Source organism: Canis aureus, chromosome 3 (genome assembly GCF_053574225.1).
Source record: "Canis aureus isolate CA01 chromosome 3, VMU_Caureus_v.1.0, whole genome shotgun sequence".
In the NCBI taxonomy this organism is placed as follows: Eukaryota; Metazoa; Chordata; class Mammalia; order Carnivora; family Canidae; genus Canis; species Canis aureus.
Window position 1 is genome coordinate 79,167,628 of NC_135613.1, and position 24,603 is coordinate 79,192,230.

The 24,603-nt window shown below is 35.4% G+C and overlaps 1 protein-coding gene across 1 annotated transcript; it reads right to left on the reverse strand.

Annotated features, from left to right (window-relative positions):
* Nucleotides 1–571: 571 nt before the first annotated feature.
* Nucleotides 572–6,601, reverse strand: LOC144305895 (olfactory receptor 8B8-like). The gene is made up of 2 exons (XM_077885044.1): nt 5,686–6,601; nt 572–600 (listed from the first exon to the last, which is right to left on the reverse strand). Exons 1-2 carry the CDS (start codon nt 6,599–6,601, stop codon nt 572–574), a joined length of 945 nt encoding a protein of 314 aa, XP_077741170.1.
* Nucleotides 6,602–24,603: the final 18,002 nt, after the last annotated feature.

The following is a 24,603-nucleotide window of genomic DNA, read 5'->3' on the forward strand; positions in this document are numbered from 1 at the left end:
CAGATGTATAAATAGACTATTCCGTGGCCCAGAGCCATCTATCTGCCTCCAGGTTCTCCCATCCTGAACCTTGATACTGTTGCAATCATGCTCCAGCTTTTGTTCACAGCTTCATAACTTCAGTGGATCCTCATGGTGTTCCACCTCCACCCAGAAGAAGGAGGAAGAGAACATAGAAGTGATTAAAGAAGTCTACCCTTATGTGATTCCAGATATTGCATGGGCCAGTATAAAATAAGAATATATTCACACACCCTAACTTAGGCAATAGAGCTTACAAATATAAAATGGGAAAGATACTTTCTTGACATTTTGCTTAGTTTAGCATTTTGGTTTTATTTGTGTCCTGAGACTTTTTATTTACTGCAACCATTTTCATGTTCACATTTTCATATTTTAAAGTATAGTATGTTAATAATAATGATACCCTGATATATTTAGAATCAAAACACCAAGTCCTAATCTCAGTTCTACCACTTACAAGTTGTAATATGAGACAAACCATAAAGACATTTGAACATTTGTTTCATCATCTATGAAATGAAAATTAAGATTCCCTCTCTTCTTTGTCTCACCTGAATTCTCTTTGGAATTCATAAACTGAGGGATGTGACACAGCAGAAAAACTGAAACACATTAAGAGCAATGGTAACACCCTGTCTGTCTCTATATTAATATTTGAAGTGGGTTAATTTAACTTCATGTCAGACAGAGACTTTCAGCAGCCCCTTTGATACCACCAGCCATCCTACTCACTGAGGAAGCTAGGAGTATTCTTCAGAAGGTAAAACGTCACGCATGATTTTCATCTTCAAAGGTACATATTTCGTTCAACCAAGCCCTGCAGAAAAACCAACTACTTCACCTGGTGGTCAGCTGATAATACAAGGAAATGTCCCAATGCACAAGAGAAAAAACTAGTATGTCAAACTCAGATTAAAATACCATGTCTGTCCCCCTTCATGGATATCAATTCAACAAAACCAATTTTAAGAAGTAATTTTGACCACATAGATTTATTTTATAATCTATCTACTCTGTTGCATTAAGAAAATCTACATTTATATCCTTCCCTTACTATGCCTTATTTATATTTGTGACATATTCCCCAATGCCACACATTGCTGGTACTTAGAGGTACAAAATGCTGTGTGTATGTGTGTGTGTGTGTGTGTGTGTGCATGCAAGTGACTGTGCATGTGTGTTAGTACAATGTGTGTGCATATGTATGTGTGTTTCCATGAACAAGCAAATGATAAAAGCAATAATCATTTCCTTTTCCTAGATTTACAAGTACTTCCTGTTCAGCCCTTCCTCTCAGGAGCTGGAACCAGGAACCTTCTACCTGAAAGTGGGTTGCATACCATGCAATCATGTTAGCAGTGATCTCTTAAAATATGACTTGAACAATGTGTATGTGTGTGTCAGTGAATGTGTGTGAGGGTGTGTGTGTTAAGGAGGCAGTGTAAGGAGGAATGGAGAATGAGGTTCAATACATTTAGGGATTTAGCAATTAAAAAGACATGGAACTCAGAATCTCTGTACTTCTGCTTTAAAAAAAAAAAAAAGTTTTATTTATTTACTCATGAGAGACCCAGGGAGATAGAGACATAGGCAGAGGGAGAAGCAGAGGGAGAAGCAGGCTCCTTGCGGGGAGCCTGATACAGCATTCGATCCCAGCACCCTGGGATCACAACCAGAGCCAAAGGCAGATGCTCAACCACTGGGCCACCCAGGTGTCCCATACTTTTGGTTTTTATGACACCTTAACCTCATTGTTCCCTGATCACACTCCTCCCAAACTTGGTTCCAAGTGACCATAGCAGCTCACTAACAGAAAGTTTACATTAAGCAAATTCAGAAAGTAATCAACTTTGCTTCTGGTCCTAAACAAGGAGGATTATTTGAAGTTATTGCCAAGGAAGTCCAAGCTTTCATACTGACTCAGAGACAACTCTGTCCTAGGACACAGGTGCAGACAAATCCCATGACTTGCCTATTTGACTCCTAGCTGTGACAATTTCAATAGACTCATATCTTCTCTCCTAACTTGTTTTATGGCCATTCACATAACACAGAAAAGCAAAAACCATAAGGGATAACTCACACAAAGTCAGGTGTGTATGTGACACACCTGACTTGTTCTCCTCTTGAAAAATAAAAGTCACCAAACACAGATAGTGCTTAAATTACTAACCACAAACTTGTCAGCCAAGTTGCTTTGACTAAAATATTGCATATCTCAACTTTAGTAAACTGTCTTTATAATTTTTTAAGTTTTAATGACCTTTTTCCCAAATAACATGAAAAAAATGTAATTTAACTCAAAAGAAAGTTTGTTCTTTCTGCAATAAAAAATTATCATTTCTCAAAGTCTTTGTCTGAAATGAGGATTTCACTTGTATTTTGAGGTTTGTCAAGGGAAAGATTAGTGACTAGGTTTAATACATAATTTTAGCTACCTCAAATAGTGATAAAATATATAACTCAGTGCACACATCTTTGCAACGTCTATAAGGGTTCCTGAATAGCACAGACATTATTTATATATTGACATTTTTTTCTCAATAAAGAACACAAGTTCATCAAAACAGGTGATAAAACAATAAAATATAATGAAAATAAACTATTTTGTATAAACAAAACTAGGTAAATGAAAATCAAGTAAGTTGATGTGGAGGTCAGGGGGTGTGGTGTGAGACGTCATTTAAAGCCGTAAGTCAGTGACTATATGGTGACAGTAACTACACGTATCACAGTGAGCATCTCATAGTACATAATGAAATCAGATCATTATGTTGTATACATGAAATTAATACAATATTTATGTTAACTATACTTAAAATAAATTTTCTTTGTGAATACATTGGACTCCAAGTAAAAACATGAATAAACAAATTAATTTTAAAAAATAAATAAACTGTAGTCAAGGTTTTAGTGACATGGAACAACTGAAAAACAAGCCAACAAACCAGTGATGCTGAATTTCACAATACCTAAATCTGAGTCAAAATTTGAAAAATGGTAAATTATCAAATATTATTATTTTCTTAGAAATATTTAAATTATAATTTGATTAAGGATTATGGTTTTTTGGTTCAAGTTTTTATTAAATTCTAGTTAGTTAAAATACAGTGTAATATTGGTTTCAGGTGTAGAATTTAGGATGAAGTCTCTTTAAAGTAGTCAGTCTTTTTTTTATCAAAATTTTATCAAAGCTCTATGGACAGTGGGGAATATTACGGTACTCTAAAGAGCAGGATACAAATTCAGATTGAAATGAGGTTTTTAAATCACATCGTCCTTTTCTTCAGAGCAGTTTCTTGTTTATTGTCCATGTGGTTTTTGGGTCCTGGCCTAATGTTTGTTGCTGGGTCCCTTTCTATGCCATGCCCTCATCTCTGAATTACAAGCACCTACAAACATTCTAAAATCTTTTTTTAAATGATTTGCAGAAAAAGTTCCCTGTTGCGCCAATCATCTCTCAACCATCCCAGCCTAATAGGACTTCTCTTTTACAAGAAAAAGAACTATCAAACTATTTTCTTAAATAAAAAAAAAACACTACCCTGAGAGATATTCTTATGTAAGCCAACAAAGCACAGTTAACCTTCAAAATAAAAAAGTTTTCTTATATTTCATGATTATTGAAATAAAAATAATAAAATGAAGTACACAAGAAAGTGTATTTGAAAAAACAATAGACTTGAAATTAGGAGGCTACACTTGATCTAGCTGTTTCCTTAATAAGCTGTATAACTTAACTCATTAACTTTTCTCAGCTTCCACAATTAGGTCTATGCAATATATATTGACAATCACTTATATGTCCTATGATAAATATGAAATCTCTGCCCAAAGAGGCCTAACACATAATGTTTAGCTGGAAAGTGGATTATATTATATGAATGTCTGGAAACTGCGTTATCTGTGAAACACAGACATTTCTTTTTTTTTTATTGGTGTTCAATTTACCAACATACAGAATAACCCCCAGTGCCCGTCACCCAATCACTCCCACCCCCCGCCCTCCTCCCCTTCTACCACCCCTAGTTCGTTTCCCAGAGTTATCAGTCTTTACGAAACACAGACATTTCAAGGAGGTACATTAGAGTCCAGTGGAGAGTGTAGTCAAGAGTACAGATTATCTGATTCCTGATTCCAAAACCCCCATATGTACAAGATCACTCTACCATGAAAACTTTACATTATCATTTACAGAACTGTTTATCCTTTTCAAGGAGAAAAAAAATGAATTCCATAATGACAATGTGAAAAACAAAGATCTATATACTCATTAACCCTATTCCTAAATGGCTGAAGTGGTGAAAAGGAGAAGATATTGAGGAAATGTTGAGGAAAGAAGATCTACTATTAAAAATTGGAAACAAATTAGGCTCTGTGTTCCTCCGTGTCTGACACACAGCCACATCTGGTACAGTGCCAGCCACATCCCCAAACTTGATGGTGAAGGTCAGAGTAAGTGGATTTAGTTGGGCAGCTGATCAACAGGGCTGCTTTTAACTCCAGAAAAGTGGATGCTGTTGCCATCAAAGACCCATTCATTGACCTCAGCTACATGATGTACATATTCCAGTATGATTCCACCTATAACAAACTCACAGGCACAGTCATGGCTGAGAACAGGAAACGTGTCATCAATGCAAAGCCCATCTCCATCTTCCAGGAAGAGATCCCACCAACATCAAATGAGGTGGTGCTGGTGATGATATGTTGTGGAGTCCACTGGGGTCTTCACTACTATGGAGAACTGTGGGTCTTACTTGAAGGTGTGGACAAGAGGTCATTATCTCTGCCTCTTCTGCTGGTGCTCCCATGTTTCTGATGGGTAAGAGCAATAAGAAGTATGAAACTCCCTCAATATTGTCACCGCCACCAAGAAGACTGTGCACAGGCCTAATGGGAAGCTGTGGTATGATGGCTGAGGGGCCGCCAGAACATTATCCCTCCTTTAACTGGTGCTGCCACAGCTGAAGGTAAGACCATCCCTGAGCCAAAAAGGAAGCTCTCTGCATGGTCTTCTATGTTTCCACCCCTAAAGTGTCAGTTGTGGATCTGATTTGCCACCTGGAGAAAGCTACCTAGTACCATGACATGAAGAAACTAGTGAAGCAGGCATCAGAGGGCCCCCTCAGGGGCATATGGGGCTCCACTGAGGACCAGGTTGTCTCTCTCAACTTTAATAATGAAACCCACTCTTCTACCTTCAATTCTGGGGTTGGCACTGCCCTCAGTGACCTGACTATAGCAAGCAGGTGGTCAACTTTATGGGTCATATGGATACCAAGGAGTATAAGCCCACTGGACCAATAGCCCCAACCAGAATAAGAAAGGAGAGAAAAGCTCTCAGCTGCTGGGGAGTCCTTGCCCCAACACGTACCCAAAACACACTGAGAATCTCTTGACCTCTATATGGTTTCCATCCTATACTCCCTGCAAGGGAGAGGCTTGGGGAGCCCTATCTTGTACCATCAATAAAGTATACATTACTCAGCCAAAAAAAATAGAAAATAAATTGACAGATGACTCAAATTTCCTTCACCATGGGAACAAAGATATAGGATGTGAACTCTTTCACCTAAACTATTCTGATGAAAGAAACAGAATATACCAGTCCTATAACTACACCCACAGATAGTGATTGTGATCAAAACATTCTCCTACTCTGGTTTCTTCTCAAAGCAAGTTTAATGTCTTTGTTTCTTAAGCTGTAAATGAAAGGATTCATCAAGGGAACCGTAGTGGTGTAAAAGACAGAAGAGATTTTCCCTTCATCCATAGACCCAGCAGAAGATGGTTTAAGATACATAAATGCACCTGAACCAAAAAAGAGAGAAACTGCAATTATGTGGGAACTGCAGGTGCTGAAAGCTTTGGATCTGCCTTCAGTGGAGCTGATGCGCAGGATGCTGGAGAGGATGAAGCCATAAGAGACAAAGATGGTGACAGCGGGCACAATCACATTGATACCCACTACAATGTAAACCACCAGTTCATTGACATACGTGCTGGTGCAGGAGAGCTGGAGCAGTGGGAGGATGTCACACAAATAGTGGTTGATGGTGTTTACATCACAGAAGGTCAGTCTCAACATGCGTCCTGTGTGGGCCATGGCACCTGAGAATGCCATCAAATATGAGCCAAGCATAAGACTGAAACACACATTAGGAGACATGACAACATTATACAAAAGTGGGTTACAGATGGCCACATAGCGATCATAGGCCATGGATGTCAGCACATAGCATTCAGAAATAGCAAAAAAACAGAAAAAGTAAAGCTGGGTCATGCACCCCTTGTAGGAGATAATATTCTTTTTGGATATGAAGTTAATCAGCATTTTGGGAGTAAACACAGAGGAATAACAGAAGTCTATGAAGGACAAATTGAAGAGGAAAAAGTACATGGGGGTGTGGAGGTGTGAATTCAGCCCAATCAGAAAGATCAAACCCAAATTTCCCAACAGGGTGACCATATACATGAGTAGAAACAGGCAGAAAAGGGGGAGCTGGAGATCTGGTAAGTCTGTGAGCCCCACCAGAATGAATTCAGTCACAAAAGAGGAGTTTGTAGGAGCCATTCTTCTCCAAGGGGATCTGTGAGCACAGGAAAAAAAGGATTGCATTAGAGAAAAAGCCAGCTCTTCCCACAATATTTCATCCTACAAGAGGGGATATACACTGCGAATACCTGAGGTCTGAGACTAACCAAATCTGGATCCAGAATATCATCATTTACCCCTATCATGATACTAAGAAACACACTAACTTCCCTTTTATTAGAGGTTTATAAGCTAATGATAGCAGAGAGTACCGCAATTAACCCTAGAGAGGAAATACAGTGCTACCATATACATACATGACTGCTGGAAAAACCAAGGGAGAAGGGAGAAGCAGGATGAACAAAGACACAATTGTCCTTCTCTGGACTCACCATTTCCTCATTCATCTAAACCTCCCATCAAGTAAAATTGGGTGCAAAGACCTGAGCTCTAATGCACATTAGACATGGTGTGGGAAGAACCTAGAACATTGTTTCTAATCTAAACCTAAAGGACCAGGGTCTAGGACAGGCCCCATGCCACAAATAAGTCATAAATCAAGAAGAGTAAGCGCTCCATCCACGGAAAGGGAACTTCCTGACAGAAATACTATACCCCTGAGCCCCTTAAGCCTCTGAACATCCCCTAATCTCCCCTAGAACAGATTCTTGCTCACCTGAATCTCAAAACTGCACAAGATAAAAAAAGGAAGTGCATATCTTTGATCTCTGGATTTCCATCTCACAACAAGAGAGACATTAATATAAATGGAATTCAAGAACTTACCTTTCTTTGCCCAGAATATCTCAGTGCTTTCTTATCATTGTTCTTTACCCCTGCAGTTCTGGAACTGTAATTACAGGTTCTGAGGCTTTAGTCTCTTTGATTCCAAAAGGATGTTGCATAACACTTAATTTCAGATATGCCCTAAAAACCTTTCCAAACTACAGATCATAATTTCTGATTATGACATTGGATTCTCTCAAGCAACAGGGGAAAATAATCTTTATTCTTATCTCATTTGCCATTTGATAAGATACAGAAGATTGAGTTGAGTTTAATGACACAATGCACCTGCTTTTGAACACAGTAGAAGCTTGCTCAGTCTCCCCCCCCTTGGGATTAGATTCTATATCTAAAAGGGAAATAAGAGGATTGTATTTACACCTTAGACCATGCATCTGTCTTTACTTCCTTAGGGACTTCAAATTTACTCAAGGTTTCTCATCACTCTAGGGATTGTCCATCTCCCAAGATAGAGCCAAAAATGAGCTCCAATCTCTTTGTCTTCTTCATCTCTGAAGGGAAATCTATTATGCTGTTTATTTCTCTCTTTCTCCCCATACCCTCATTGGAAAATGTTCTCCAAGAGTTCTTTCTCCAGGATTCTTTTTGCCTTTATCATAATCTTTAAAGATATATCTCCTGTCAATTCTCTTCCCTGTGATATCTCTAAAATAATTTGCAATGTTGCATATTCTTTCCGAAGTTTTTACTTCTAAATATCTACTGAAAATTTGTACCTGACCATATTGGGTTTTTGCAACATTTCAGCAACTGAGGCCATCTATTTCTTCTCATCACATACACAAAAAATAATGTATGTATAAGAACCTTACCTCCACTATTACTAATAATACCTTGGATAAATTACTTAATCTCTGTCTTCCTCTGATTTATCTTTGTAAAATGGAATAGTGAAAAAAAAACAGCTCTTCATTAAGTTATTATTGTAAGTAAAAACAAAAATCTAAATACAATGACTAGAACACTATCAGTCCCATGGTAGTCAATTAATGTCAGCTGTCATTATATAGGTTCTCATAAATTCCAAGACATCCTCCATCATCACACTCATCAGATATTTTCCCATTTAACTCCTGTATTCTCCAATAAATTATAAATTACAGAAGAAAATACATCATTTTTGTTTTATTTGCTAACTACAGTACAATGTATACATAGTAGGAACTAAAAGAAATATTTCTGAGTATGAAATTGTACTCTAGTTGCAAACCCTCAGAATATTTTCCACATATCCCACATGCTAAGCAATAGAGTCTGCAACCACAATGACCTCCACCCCTTTCCTCAGCCTGAATTTCCATACAAATTCAGGCAGTTTTTAGGTTTTAACTTAACTTTACTATTGAACTGTAGTGGCTCCTATTTTCTGGCATTTCCACATACTTCCTCTTATTTAACCATCCTCACTGATGCTAGAATGAGCTCTGAAAGCACAGAAAGTCATTCCCTAGTTAAAGAACTTGCAATCATTCTCCATTATCTTGGGCATTTGAAATTTCGCCATAAATCTATGTTTTAAAAATATGATCAGGGACACCTGAGTGGTTCAGGGCATGGTCCTGGCCAGGGAATTGAGTCCCACATCAGGCTACCTGTGAGGGGCTAGCTTCTCCCTCTGCCAATGTCTCTGCCTCTGTCTGTGTGTCTCTTGTGAATAAATAATTAAAAAAAAAAGGTATGATCAGCCCCAGTAAAACTAAAAAAAAAATTGAGTCAAAGTTCTTTTTTCCCCATCTTTATGGGGTATAATTGAAAAATACTAATTTTATATACTTAAGGTACATGACTTGATTTTTATAAGTGTAAAGATTGTCAAATAATTGCCACAATCAAATTAATCAAAATATCTATCACCTTATGTAGTTACCTTTCTTTTTCTTTGTAGTGATAACATTTAAGTTCTACTCTCTTAGCAACTTTAAAAGTTGGCCATAAAATATTGTTAACTATAGTGACAATGTTGTACATTGGCTCTCCAGAACTTAGGTGTCTTGCATGAAGAAAACTTTGCACACCTTGACCAATACTATACAAAGATTCCCTTTTTTCCACAACTCACCAAAGTCTATTGTCTTTTTGATAAGAGCTATTCAAACAGACATATGGTGATATCACATTGGGGTTGGCATTTGCATTTCCTTGGTGATAATGATACTGTGCATCTTTCCATATACTTTTTGGTCTTTATAAGTATATAAGGAATACTTATATGTATTCTTCAGAGAAATGTGTTTTCAGGTCCTCTGCTCATTTTAATAGTTATTTGTTTTGTGAGTTTCAGGTGTTCCTTACATATTTTGGATATGAACTTTTATCCGACATGTGGCTTACCAACATTTCCTCCCATACTATAGATTGCCTTTTCATGTGGCTGATTGTTTCATTTGCTCTAAAGTTTTTTTATCTAAGGTAATCCCACTTACTTATTTTTGTTTCTTTTGTCGGTTTTTGGCATCATATCCAAGAAAATCTTCCTATTATGCAAGAATTTATATCTGCATTTTCTCATGTATTCCATTGGGCTCCCTGTACATCTTTATGCCAACACCACACTGTCTTGGTTACTGTAGCCTTGTAGTAAGTTTTGTAACCAGAAGTATGAGTCTTCCTGCTTTTCTCTTTTTCAAGATTGTTTTTGCTGTTCAGTGATCCTTGAGTTTCCACATGAATTTTAGGATGGGTAACTCTATTTCTGCAAAAAAAGTCATTGGAATTTTGACTTGGATTGTGTTGAATCTGTAGGTCATTTTGGGTAGTGTTAACATCTTAATAATAGTAAGTCTTCCAATCCATGAACATAGAGTATGTTTCCATTTATTTATGCCTTTTGTATTTTCATTTTAGCACTGTTTTCTTTGCTTTCATTTTACAAGTCTTCTATCTCCTTGGGTAAGTATTTGATTCTATTTGATGCTGCTATAAATGGAATTGTTTTTTCTTAATTTTATTTAAGGATTGTTAATTGTTAGTGTTTATAAAGGCAACTGATCTTTGTGTGTTGACTTTGTATCCTAACCAAACTTTCTTAACCTCCTTTGTGGTTTTAATTTTTTGTTGACTCTTTAGAATATTCTACATATAAGATCCCAACATTTGAGAAGCTAGATTATTTTCCTTCTTCTTTTCCAACTTGGATACTATATATTTCTATTTCTTGTCTAATGTCCTGGCTAGAAATTCTAGTGCTGTGTTGAATAGAGGCTGTGTAGGAAATATCAGAAAGGGAGACAGAACATGAAAGACTCCTAACTCTGGGAAACGAACTAGGGGTGGAGGAAGGGGAGGTGGGCGGGGGGGGGGACTGGGTGACGGGCACTGAGGTGGGCACTTGACGGGATGAGCACTGGGTGTTATTCTATATGTTGGCAAATTGAACACCAATAAAAAATAAATTTATTTAAAAAAAAAAAAGAATAGAGGCTGTGAGAGTGAGTGTCCTTCCCTTGACCCTGAACTAGGAGAAAAAGCTCCCAGATTTCACCATGAGTATAATGTTCCCTAGATTTTTCAAATACAACTTTTATTCTGTTGAGGTAGTTTCATTCTAGTCTTAGTCTGAGGAAAAATTTTATTATGTGATGCCTGGATGGCTCAGCGATTAAGCATCTGCCTTCTGCTCAGGGTGTGATCCTGACGACCCGGAACCGAGTCCCACATTGGGCTCCCTGCATGGAGCCTGCTTCTCCCTCTGCCTATGTCTCTGCCTCTCTCTCTCTTTCTCTGTTTCTCTGTGTCTCTCATGAATAAATAAAATCTTTAAGAAATAAAAATTTTATTATGAAAGGACGCTGAATTGGCCCAATGCTTTTTCTGAATCAATTGGCATGATTTTGTGTGTTTGTGTGTGTGTGTGTGTGTGTGTGTGTTTCCTTCATTTTATTAATATGATGTGTCACTTTGATCAGTTTCATATGTTGAACCACCTTGCATTCCTGGAATAATCTCATTTTGTATAGTCCTTTAAAAATGCTGCTGCATTTGATCTGCTTGTATTTGTTGAGGATATTTGCATTAATATTCATGAAGGAGATTCGTCTATAGATTTCAATTCTTGTAGTGTTTCTGTCTGCCTTCAATATCGGGATAATGGTAGCCTGAAAGACTGAGTTAGAAGTGTGCCATACTCTCACATTTATGAAAAGCTTGAGAATTATTGATGTTGGTTATTCCTTAAATGTTTGGCTGACCAGTGAAGTCATGAAGTCAAGGACTTTTCTTTACTGGGAACTTTTTAATTACTGATCCAATATCCTTACTAGTCATAAGTCTACTCAGATTTTCTATTTCTTCAGGACTTAGTCATGGTAAGCTTTGAATTTCCACATATTTATCCATATTCTCTATGTTATCCAATTTATTGGCATAGTTCATAGTACTCTCTTATAATCCTTTTGATTTCAATGGAAGTGATTATAATGTTCACACCTTCAATTCTGACTTTTTCTTTGACATTTTGACATTTGATGTTTTAAATTATATGAAAAATGTCCTACATATACAAGAGTTGAGAGCATGTTATAATTTACTATCCAGACCCCTTCACCAAGTTTCAAAAATATAATATTTCATAGCTAATCCTGTTTACCTATACCATCATTACTCAACACACACACACACAACTGGGTTATTTGGAAGAAAATCCCAGATGTCATATTTTAGTATGTATTTCCAAAGGATAAATATTTATTAAAATTATAATAACAAACTGCTTTGCATCTAAATTAAAATAATAATGTCTTAATACAAGGCACCTGAGTGGTTCAGTGGTTGAGCAGCTGCCTTTGGATCAGGTCGTGATCCTGGAGCCCTGGGATCGAGTCCCGCATCAGACCCCCTGCAGGGAGTCTGCTTCTCCCTCTGTCTATGTCTCTCTCTGTTTGTGTCTCTCATGAATAAATAAAATCTTTTTAAAAATAATAATAATGTCTGAATACTATCAAATGTCCAATCAATATCTCAATTTCCCTGATTGTGGACTAGGATTTTTTTTTGTGGGCTAAGATTTTAATACAGATTCATATTAAAATTGTGAGATACAGCTGTGTGATACAGTTAGTGGATATAGTTGGTTGATTCTGAGAAATCTGCCCTGCAACATCTTTTTATCATACATTATTTAATTTAAAATCTGCTCAATTATAAACTATTTACCCTGGACACTCAACAAGCAGGCAACTATTACAGTTCCATTCTTCATTTAACATAACTTATCGATACAAAAAGTAAAGGACATGAAGAAAAAGTATAGTTCAACTCCTTACCTCAGTCCCTCCAACAAATTGTAGATATCTATTGGGACAAGGAGGAAAGTATTTCTTTTTTAATTTTTATTTATCTATCTATTGGCACAAGGAGGAAAGTTTTTTTTTTTTTTTTTTTTTTTTTATCTACAATAGTCACACAGAGAGAGAGAGAGGCAGAGACACAGGCAGAGGGAGAAGCAGGCTCCATGCACCGGGAGCCCGACATGGGATTCAATCCCCAGTCTCCAGGATCTTGCCCCGGGCCAAAGGCAGGCACCAAACCGCTGCGCCACCCAGGGATCCCAGGAGGAAAGTACTATAGAAAGAAACCTAAGAATGGGATATAAAATCTTTTCCCAGCAACAATAAGGTAGACGTTTATTCTGAGCCGGGAAATATTATTCATAATAATGTTGTTCTTGACAATAGTATCTTGTTCTGATATGATTAATTTGAGTCTTTTTTATCTTAGTCCATTTATAGTTTTATCAATTTTGTTGATTTTTTCCAAAGAGTCAACCTTTGGCCTTATTGATTTTCTCTATTGTTTTATATTCTCTCTTTTATTTATTTCAACTCTTATCTTTATTTCCTTTCTCCTACTAGATCTGTGTTTATTTTGTTCTTATTTTCCTACTTCTTTAATTTGTAATGAGTAAGGTTATTGATTTGAGATCTTTCTTGTTTTTTGATGTAAGCCAACATGGCTATAAATTTCCCCCTAACCACTGCTTTTGCTGCCATTTCCCATGACTTTTGCTATGTTTTGGATTTGTTTTCACTCATACTTAAATTTTACCAACTTCCCCTGTGTTTTCTTCTTTTTTCCATTGTTTTCGTTAAGAGAGTGTTGTTTCATTTCCACAAATTTGTGCATTTTCCTGTTTTCTGTCTGTGATTGATTTCCAACTCTATTTTGTTGTGGTCAGAGGAGATACTTTCTATGTTTCTCTTTTCAAATCTACTGAGATTCAATTTGTAGCCTCACATATGGTCTATTCTGGAAAATATCCCATATGCATTTGAGAAAATGTGTGCTCTGCTGTTTTGTGGTAGATGTTTTATATATGTATGATAAAACTATTTGGTTTATTATGTTATTCAAGTCTTCTATTTCCTTCCTTATCTTATGCTTGGTTGTTCTATCAATTACTGAGAAAGTGGTACTGAAATCTTCAACTATTATAAATACTATTTTAAAGGACAATTTCGCCAGTTTTTGCTTCATATATTTTCATGGTTTCATGTTTACAACTGTTATATCTTCTTACTTTATTGGAATCTTTCAATAAGTATAGTTTCTTTGCATCTAGCAAACTTCTTTTTTAATTGTTTTTAATTTTAATTCCATTATACTTAACACACTGTGTTATATTAGTTCCAAGTGTAAATATAGTGATTCAACAATTCTATGTTACTCAGTGCTCATCATGGAGTGTACTCTTTAATCCTATTTAATCCATCACCTATTTCACTCATCACTCCCTACCCTACCCCACCCCCCCGCCACCTCCCCTCTGGTAACCATCAGTTTGTTCTCTGTAGCTAAGAGTCTGTTTCTTGGTCTCTCTCATTTGTCACCCTTTGTTTATTTGTTTTGTTTCTTAAATTCTATATATGAATGAAATAATAAGGTATTTGTCTTTCTCTGACTTATTTAGCTTAACATTATACCCTCTAGCCCCATCTATGTTGTTGCAAATGGCAACATGCTTAATGTTCATGCTTTGTTATGGCTGAATAACATTCATATATATACATATGTATATATATGTATATTTGGAGATATATATATATAGGAATGTTATGTCCATATATATGTGTTTTATATATATATATATATATATATATGTATATATATATATATATATATCCTCTTTATCCATTTATCTTTTGATAAATATTTGGGCTGCTTCCATAGTTTAGCTATTGTAGGTAATGCTACAATATGTAGAGCTGTATATATCCTTTCAAATTATTGTTTTTGTATTTTAAAAAGATTTTATTTATTCTTGAGAGGCAGAGACATAGGCAGAGGGAGAAGCAGGCTCCCTGGGAAGAGCCTGATGTGGGACTCAATCCTTGATCCTGGGATCAGGCCCTGAGCTGAAGGCAGATGCTCAACCGCTGAGACACCCAGGTGTCTCTGTTTTTGTATTTTTTAGATAAATATCCAGTAATGAAATTACTGGATCATAGGATAATTCTATTTTTAACTTTTTGAGGGAAATCCATACTATCGTTACAGTGGCTGCATCAGTTTGCATTCCTAACCAATAGTGCATAAAGGTTCCTTATTCTCCACATCCTTTTCAACAGTTGCTGTTTCTTATGTCAATTTTATCCACTCTGACAAGTGTGAGGTGATATCTCATTGTAGTTTTGATTTTCATATTTCCCTGATGAACAGTGATGTTAAGAATCCTTTCATGTGTCTGTTGGCTGTCTATACGCCTTCCTTGGGGAAATATCTACTCATGTTTTCTGCCTATTTTTTAATTGGATTATTTGCTTTTTAAGCGTTGAGTTGTACAAGTTCATTATATATTTTGGATATTAACCGTTTATTGGATATGTCATTTGCAAATATCTTCTCCCACTCCATAAGTTGTCTTTTAGTTTTGTTGACTGTTTCCTTCACTGTGCAGAAGCTTTTTATTTTTATATAGTCCCAACGGTTTATTTTTTATTTTGCTTCTCTTGATTCAGGAGACATATCTAGAAAAATGTTCCTATGGTGAAAGTCAAAAATTACTACCTGTGTTCTCTTCTAGGATTTTTATGGTTTCAGGTCTCACATTTAAGTCTTTAACCCATTTTGAGTTTATTTTTGTGTTTGGTATAAGAAAGTGCTCCAGTTTCATTCTTTTGCATGTAGCTGTCTAGTTTTCCCAACACCATTTGTTAAAGACTATCTTTTTCCCATTGCATGCTCTTGACTCCTTTGTCAAAGATTAATTGATAATATAATCAAAAATCTGTTTCTGGGCTTTCTATTCTGCTCCATTTATCTATATGTCTATTTTTGTGCCTATATCATACTGTTTTGATTAGTACAATGTTGTAATATAACTTGAAATATGGGGGCAGCCTGGGTGGCTCAGCAGTTTAGTGCCGCCTTCAGCCCAGGGCATGATCCTGGACACCCGGGATCAAGTCCCACGTCAGGCTCCCTGCACTGGCCTGTTTCTCCCTCTGCCTGTGTCTCTGCCCCCACCCCATGAGTAAATAAATAAAATCTTAAAAAAACATATGGAATTGTGATACCTCCAGCTTTGTTTTTCTTTTTTAAGATTGTTTTGGCTATTCAGGGTCTTCTGTGGATCCATACAAATTTTAGGATTATTTGTTCTAGTTCTGTGAAAAATGCTATTGGTATTTTTATAGGGATTGCATTAAATCTGTAGATTGCTTTGGGTAGTATGGATACTTTAACAATACTTTTATTCCAATCAATGAGCATAGAATACTTTCCATTGGTTTGTGTCATCTCAAATTTCTTTCATCAGTGTTTTATAGTTCTCAGAATACAGGTGTTTCGTCTCCTTGGCTAAGTTTATTCCTAGGTATTTTATTATTTTTATGGAATTGAAAATGAGATTGCTTTCTTAATTTCTCTGGGTTTTTTCATTATTCTTGTATAGAAATGAAACACATTTTTATACATCGATGCTGTATCTTGCAAGCTTACTGAATTCATTTACCCATTCTAGAAGATTTTTCATGGGGTCTTTAGGATTTTATAAATATAGTATAATGTCATATGAGAATAGTGCAAGTTTTACTTCTTCCTTACCAATTTGGTTGCCTTTTAGTCCTTTTTCTTTTCTAATCGCTGCCCTACAACTTCCAGTACTATGTGGAATAAAAATGGTGAGAGTAGATATCCTTACCTTGCTCCCAATTTTAGGGGGAAAGCTCAGTTTTTCAGTATTGAGTATGATGTCAGCTGCAGATTTCTATAATGGCCTTTACTATATTGAAGTATATTTCTTCATGAATGAAGTTTCTATCATGAATGGTTGTACTTTGTCAAATGCTTTTTATGCATGTATTGAAATAATCATATGGTTTGTATCCTTTCTCTTATTGATGTGATATATCACGTTGATTGATTTACAGATATTGAACTTTGAATTCTGGAAATAAATCCAACTTTATCATGGTGAATGATTTTTTAATACATTATTGGATTCAGTTTGCTAATACTTTGTTAAGGATATTTGCATCTATTTTCATCAGAGATATTAACTTGTTCTCTTTTTTGCAGGTCTTTATCTGGTTTTGGTACCAGGGTAATGCAGGCCTTGTAGAATAAATTTGGAAGTTTTCCTTCCTCTTCTTCTTTTGGGATAGTTTGAGAAGAGTAAGTACTATCTCTTCTTTAAATGTTTGGTAGAATTCATCTCTGAAGCTGTCTGGTCCTAAACTTTTGTTTGTTAGAGGAGTTATTTGATTACTGATTCAGTTTCATTGCTGGTAATTGATCTGTCCAAGTTTTCTAATTCTTCTTGATTCAATTTTGGGAGATTATGTTTCTATGAATTTATCTATTTCTTCTAGGTTGCTCAATTTGTCAGCATATAATTTTTCATAGCATTCTCTTATAATCCCTTGTATTTCTGTGGTGTTGGTTGTTATCTTGCAAATTTCTTTTATTTAAAGTTTATTTGTTTTATATCAATATAGCAACCCTTGCTCTACTTTGGTAGAAAGTAGAAAATTTTTGGCTTCCTTCATTTTCAACTTATTAGGGTCTTTAGGTCTAAAGTGAGTCTTTTAGATATAGCATATAGTTGAATTCCTTTAAAAAAAAATCCATTCTTCCTGTCTCTAGTTTTTGTTTAGAGATTTTAATCTATTTATATTTGAAGTAATTATTGATAAGGAGGGATTTACTTCTATAATTTTACTATTTGTTTTCCACTTGTCTTCTAGCTCTTTGTCCCATATTTCCTGTAGTACTCTTTTGTTGTTGGTTAGTTGCTTTTGTACTGAAAGGTTTAAATATTTTTCATTTACTTTGAGTATACTCTATAAATATTTATTTGTAGTTACCATGGGAATTACATTGAATAGCCTACCATTTTAATACTCTAATTTGAATTTATACCAATTTAACTTCAATAACATGTAAGAATTGTATGCTTTTACAGCTATACAACCTCCTTTCAGTGATTGAGACCACAAAATTACATCTTTATTCATTATAGAACACCCAAAACATAAATCAATAATTAATTTACATGCATTACTATCTTAAATTATGTAGGAAACTAAATGTGGTGTTACAAACCAAAGCTACAATGTTAGCTTTTAGACCTTTACTTATTTTTTAATGCACTTGTCTCTTAAGTCATGTAGAAAACAAAAAAAAACTAGAGTTACATACCATTGTTATGATATTACCTTTTAAAATTGCCCTTGTACTTATTAATTGAAAACTTCATTTCCTTATGAGGTTTAAAGTTACTATGTAGTATCATTTCACACTACAGGACTCCGTTAAGCATTTATTACAGGACAATGAACTTTTTAAGCTTTTGTGTATCTGGAAATATCTTAATTTCTTCTTCACTTTTGAAGAAAAGTTTTGTTGGGTATAGGATTCTGGGTTGACAGTTTCTTTAGGAGGTTAACTTAGCACTTTGAACATATTAGCCCACTGTCTTCTTGCCTCCAAAGTTTCTGATGAGAAATCTGCTAAGTTTGTTAAAGAGCTCTTGTATGTGATGTGTCGTTTTCCTCTTGTTTCTATCAAGATTCTCCCTTTATTTGGTCTTGCAAAAGTTTAATTTTCACGTGTCTAGGTGTGAGTTCCTTTGACAACTTTCTTAAAATTCAATGCACTTCTTGGATGTTTATATTCATGATGTTCATTATGTGGGAAGCTTTAACCTTTCTTTTTTTCAAATATTCTCTCTCACACTTTCTCTTCTCCTGGACTCTCACAATGAGTATGTTGGTGAGCTTGATGTTATCACACAAATCTCTTAGATTCTCTACACTTTTTTCAATCTTTTTTCTTTTTGTTCCTCAAATTTTATAAATTCCATTGTTCTACTTTTGAGTTCACTGACTCTTTTTGCCTGTTCAAATATGACTTTGAATTGCTCTAGTGAATTTTTCATTGCAGTTATTGCAATTTTCAGGTCCCGAATTTCTTTTTTGGCTTCATTTCAGGTTTTCTGTTTCTTTACAGACATTTCCATTTTGTTTATAAATTGTTTTACTGACTCTCTTGTCTTCTCCTTTACATACTTCAGCCTCTTGAAACAGTTACTTTAAGTCTTTATTTGGACGCCTGGGTGGCTTAGTGTCTGGTGGTTGAGTGTCTGCCTTCTGCTCAGGGCGTGATCCCAGGGTCTGGGGATGGAGTCCCACATCGTTCCCTGAAGGGAGCCTGATTCTCCCTTTGCCTATGTCTTAGCCTTTCTTTCTGTGTCTCTCATGGAAAAATTAATAAAATCTTGAAAAAAAAAGTCTTTGTTTAGTAGATCTGCCATGAAGTCTTTTTTAGGGACAGTTTCTGTTGATTGCTATTTCCTCTAAAGAGCCCAAACTTTTTGCTTCATTATATAATTTGTGATTTCTTGTTGAAAACAGAACATATGAATTTAATAATATGGTAACCCTAGAAATTGGATTTCCCCCTTCACCAGGGTTTACTGTTTTATTGTTGTTGTTTGTTTGTTTGTTTTTTTAAATTGTTGTAGAGTGTATTGGTGCCAAGCATCAGTCTGAGGTGTTAACTTAAGGTCTTTTCAGATTTTTCAGATGCAGCCCATCTCCCTATACATTTGCAAAGAGTTTCTAATTTCTCTTGTGTATACAATGGCTTTTGAAAGTCCTTGTTTTTAAAGGACTCTCAAAAGGCTCTCAAAGGCTGAAAAAAGGAAGCCAAAAAGAAAAGGGGTAAAAAGGGCACTGGTATTTAAATCTACTGGAAGTCAATTCAGTAAGAAGGGAAGGAGCTTTCCACAGTGGAGGAGTGCAACAATAAACACTACTCATCTTTTCATCTGCACCTCAGAAATTGGAAGTAGCAATCATTAATCAGAGCATGTTTCCCCAACATATTTGGAGTACAGGGTCTTATTTACCCACTCTAGTTCCTATAATTTGAATGCAAGCTGATTCTGGAGACATGGATGGCTATCTGCCACAAAGTTAGAGTGGAGGATGGGAGCTTCTACCGTACTAAGAACTGAAATTGAAATTAACTGGAATATACTATCCAAAACTTTCCTAGAAATTACAAGCCTTCAGTAGACTCTAGAGTTCCAAAATGGTTACATCAGAAAGACTCTACAAGTGCAATTTTTGTTGAGAAGGAGAGAGAGATTTCTGGTGTATTGTACTTAGCCATTCTCCTAGATTCCTCTTTTCTTTTTCTCAGCACTCCCTTTCCATATTCAGCTCCCCTCAACTCATCAATGACATTTATTCATGTTTAAACCTAGCACACACCTTCCCACAGTTCCATACTTGCTCATACATTCAAATGCATTCATAGGAGCCATGTCCTGTATTTATGAAGAAATATTTTGTTAACCTATCACTTTTGTCATTTAAAAATATTCCATTGAAATGATTTCAATGTTGTATGCTGTAGATATATCAAAACTTATCCATTTGCTCCATACTGATAGAAGTTCACTATCTTCCAGCTTTTTACCATCAAATCAATGCCATCACTATTATACATACATCTTTATATGACAGTAACTTTATTTCAATGAGATATGTTCCCAGAATATTGTCTTTCATTTTGTACATTTATATATTGGATTTCCCAAAGACTATTGCAATTCATATTCCCATGGATAACTTATGAACTGTATCTCTTCTCCTAGTATTTTTAAATTGCATTCCACTAAATATTAATGAGCTTGAGTATTCTTTTATAAATCTATAAGCCTTTGAAATTTGGCTTTCTGTGACTTGTCTGTTAATGTCTTTCCTTCATTTTCTCTATGCCTAAATATTTCCATATTTCTACATTCCCAAATTCTTTTCATCACAGAGCTATTAAAAATAATTCCTGAAGAAGAAAAATAGAAGACTGTATGAAGAAAGTAGAAAAGGTTAATAAAATGAAATCATATGATATGGAATAAGAACTATATCCTCATTACCATTACCCTAAAAATAAATGACATATAACCCTCTGCAAATCTATACAATGGGATTGTACATTGACCTTCTTCTTCCCTCAGACACCAGTGGAAATTATTCAAGTATGGTAAAGGGATTGTCTCTGCCCTGGACTGCTCTGGATTACTTTGGAAGTGTTATTTGACCTCCACTGATTTCTTCTGTGTGAACCAATCAGTACTGTCAATGAAATGTGAAAGACACTTCCTGGACATTTTCTTCTTTGAGTACTTCGTGTTCTGAGTCATTTTAACTCACTAAAACCACTGTTCATGTTTTACAAGCTTTAAAAGAATGGCAAATTTTAAAATAATTTTAAAATTTCTGATAGATTTAGAATGAAAACACCTGGGTCCCCAACTCAACTTCTACCATTTATAAATTGTGATTGGGAACAAGCCAATGAAATCTGAGAATCAGTTTCATCATCCATAAGTTGGAAACTGGATGTCCTTCCCTATTGACCTCCCAGTTCTTTGCTGAGAAGGACATGGACTGACAGATGTAACAGCACAAAGAAAACAGTAACACTACACACTGAGAGTGATTTTAATGTTCAAATATGCATTTTTCTTTTACCACAGAGCCCTGCATATAAACCATCTGGTGCTTAGCTGAATGTATAGTGAAATGTCCCAATGCTAGGGAGAAAAACCAACGGCACCAGACTTTTGGAAAAATACCATGACAGTTCCCAACATGGACAATGATTCACCATAATCAATTTTCAATAATAATTTTGACTATATAAGACAGATTTTATATTCTATCTATGTGTAGCATGTAACTCTTCTGTGTTGTTATACGAAAATCTACCTTTCTATCCTTCTACCTTATTTATGTTTGTGATATATCACACATTGCACACATCACTAAATACTTAGCAGGTGTAAACATATTTGCTGCTGCTGCTGTTATTGTTGTTATTACATAATTAAATGAATGACTGAAACAATAACCATTTCCTCTTGCAGGATTCAGCAGCATGTCCCACTCAGCCCTGCCTCACTGGAGCTGGAAACAGGACCCATGTACCCAAATGCTCTTGCAAAGATTGAAAGTGGGTTGCATCCCATTCACGAAATGTTGGTGGGAATGTGAACGGGTACAACCACTCTGGAAAACTGTGTGGAGGTTCCTCAAAGAGTTAAAAATAAAGCTACCCTACGACCCAGCAATTGCACTACTGGGGATTTACCCCCAAAGATACAGATGCAATGAAAAACTGAGACACCTGCACCTCAATGTTTGTAGCAGCAATGTCCACAATAGCCAAACTGTGGAAGGAGCCTCAGTGTCCATTGAAAGATGAATGGATAAAGAAGATGTGGTCCATATATACAATGGAATATTACTCAGCCATTAGAAACTACAAATACCCACCATTTGCTTCGACGTGGATAGAACTGGAAGGTATTATGCTGAATGAAGTAAGTCAATCGGAGAAGGACAAACATTATATGGTTTCATTCATTCGGGAAATATAAAAAATAGTGAAAGAGATTAAAAGGGAAAGGAGAGAAAATGAGTGGGAAAAATCAGAAAGGGTGACAAAACATGAAAGACTCCTAACTCTGGGGAACAAACAAGGGGTAGTGGAAGGGGAGGTGGGCAGGGGGATGGGGTGACTGGGTGACAGGCACTGAGGGGGGCACTTGATGGGATGAGCATTGGGTGTTATACTATGTGTTGGCAAATCGAATTACAATTTAAAAATATACCAAAAAAGAAAAAAAGAAAAAAAGAAATGTTAGGCAGAAATCTCATAAGACTTAAATACACTGTGTGCACGTGTGTGTGTGTGTGTGTGTGTGTGTGTGTGTAGGGAGGCAATATAAATATGAGTTTAACAAAGCTGGGGTTCAGGAATTAAAAACACTAGAATTAAAACCCCTTTTATATCTGATTTTTGCCAATTCTTAACCACAGCACAATCTGGTCATGCCCATTCCAAACCTAATCCTGAGTAACAATAGTAGGTCACTTACAGAAAGTTCACATTAAACAACTTTACAGAATCAGGAAATTTTCTTTATGGTTTGTCTAAGAGGACCACTTTTTATTATAGCTGAGAAAATCCAAGCCTTCACACCAAATTACAAAAATCCCCTTCCAAATATACAGGCACAGGTGAATCCTATGGCTTACCTATTTGACTCTCAGCTGTGACAACTTCAGTAGCATTATACTTCCTCTCAAAACTCCTTTTATCACATTTCATATAACAAAAGAATACAAGACTACAAAGGATAATCCTATGCTGTGGATGTAAAACACCTGACTTGTTTCCTTTAACATATTCTTCCCTTTGAAAGAAGTTACAAACAGCTTCTTAGTACTTAAATTTATTAACAATAAATAAATAAATAAACAGCCTCTACTAAAACTTTACCACCCTTAAATTTTACAATCTGTCTTTATGTCTGTTTTTCTTATTGTTTCCAAAGTAATCTGAAAGAATGGAACCTAATTTTAAAGAAAGAATTTTTTCTGAAATTGAAAGATTTTATTTGTATTTGAGTGTCATCAAAAAAAAAGATTAATGACTTTTAAATCCACTCTTTGGGCCACCTAAAATAGTAATAAAATACATAAAGAGCGAATGCATCTCTGCAATGTCTACAAACTATCTCAAATACCACAGCTATAAACTCTTTTCCAATATCTCAAACAATTTTATCAAAACATTTAGTAAAAGAAAAGCAAAATGAAAACTCCACCCAAGATCCGCTATTTCATATAAATAGTTAAGTGAAAATCAAGCATATTAATATTGAGGTAGAAGAAGGGGAACAGTAGTCATTTAAAAACCACAAAAGGCCAATAATCTAGCTATGCTAACTTTCAAAATACCTAAACATTTAGTGAAGATTAGAAAACATTAATATAGTAAATGTTATTAAAGTTATCTTAGAACTTGTTTAAATTATCACTTCACACATCATATTAAGGATTTTTGAATAATCATTGTTTTGCCCATTCTCTCAAAAGAAAAACAATCCACATCCCATTATAGAAAAGACATCATCACAATTTCATTTATTCATCAAATAGTTCTTTCAAATTGCCATTGTTCTTCCAGCTTTTGCACTTGAAAATCCATACGGGAGTAGCATATGGAAGCCACAAAAACAAGAGTGATGTTATTGTTTCTAGTTCCATCACTCCTATGAGTTTAACTTTTTAAAATCAAATAACTTCAGCTTTTACTCTATCCAGAGAAATTCTATCATCCACATAATATTCTAGAGCCTTCCCAAAAGTAAGTTACAGAAAGCTTTATTTTCCCATCATTTTACTTTCTTTTCTTTTCTTTTTTCTTTTTTTATTTTTTTCTTTCTTTTTCATTTTTTTTCATTTTACTTTCTATTCCTTCTTCCCAAATTGAATTTTGATCACCATCCATTATTTTATCTCCTTAATATGCTGTCCTCACTTTACCTGGTTCCCCACAAATGTGGCCGTAGTATTGATATTCATTCCCAAGACCACTATTAATATATGGTCATTGTGTATTATAGCTTTTAATGCAAACTTTATGGACAGTGAAGGATAATGACACTATTCTATGGAACAGGTTACAAATTCAGAATGAAATACAGTTTCTAAAAATCCCATTGTCCATTCGTTACTGATGGAGCTTTTATTTATTGGCCATATATCTCTTTGGGTTATACACCAATGGCATGCTCCTGGGAAAATTTTTCTCCTGTATCTGGTTCTTTGAATTACAAGACCCTGAAAATATTTCACATTCCTTTTTTCTTACAAAAAAAGTCAGCATTCAAAATGGAAACATTTTCTCATATTTCATGTTTACTAAAATAGAAATAA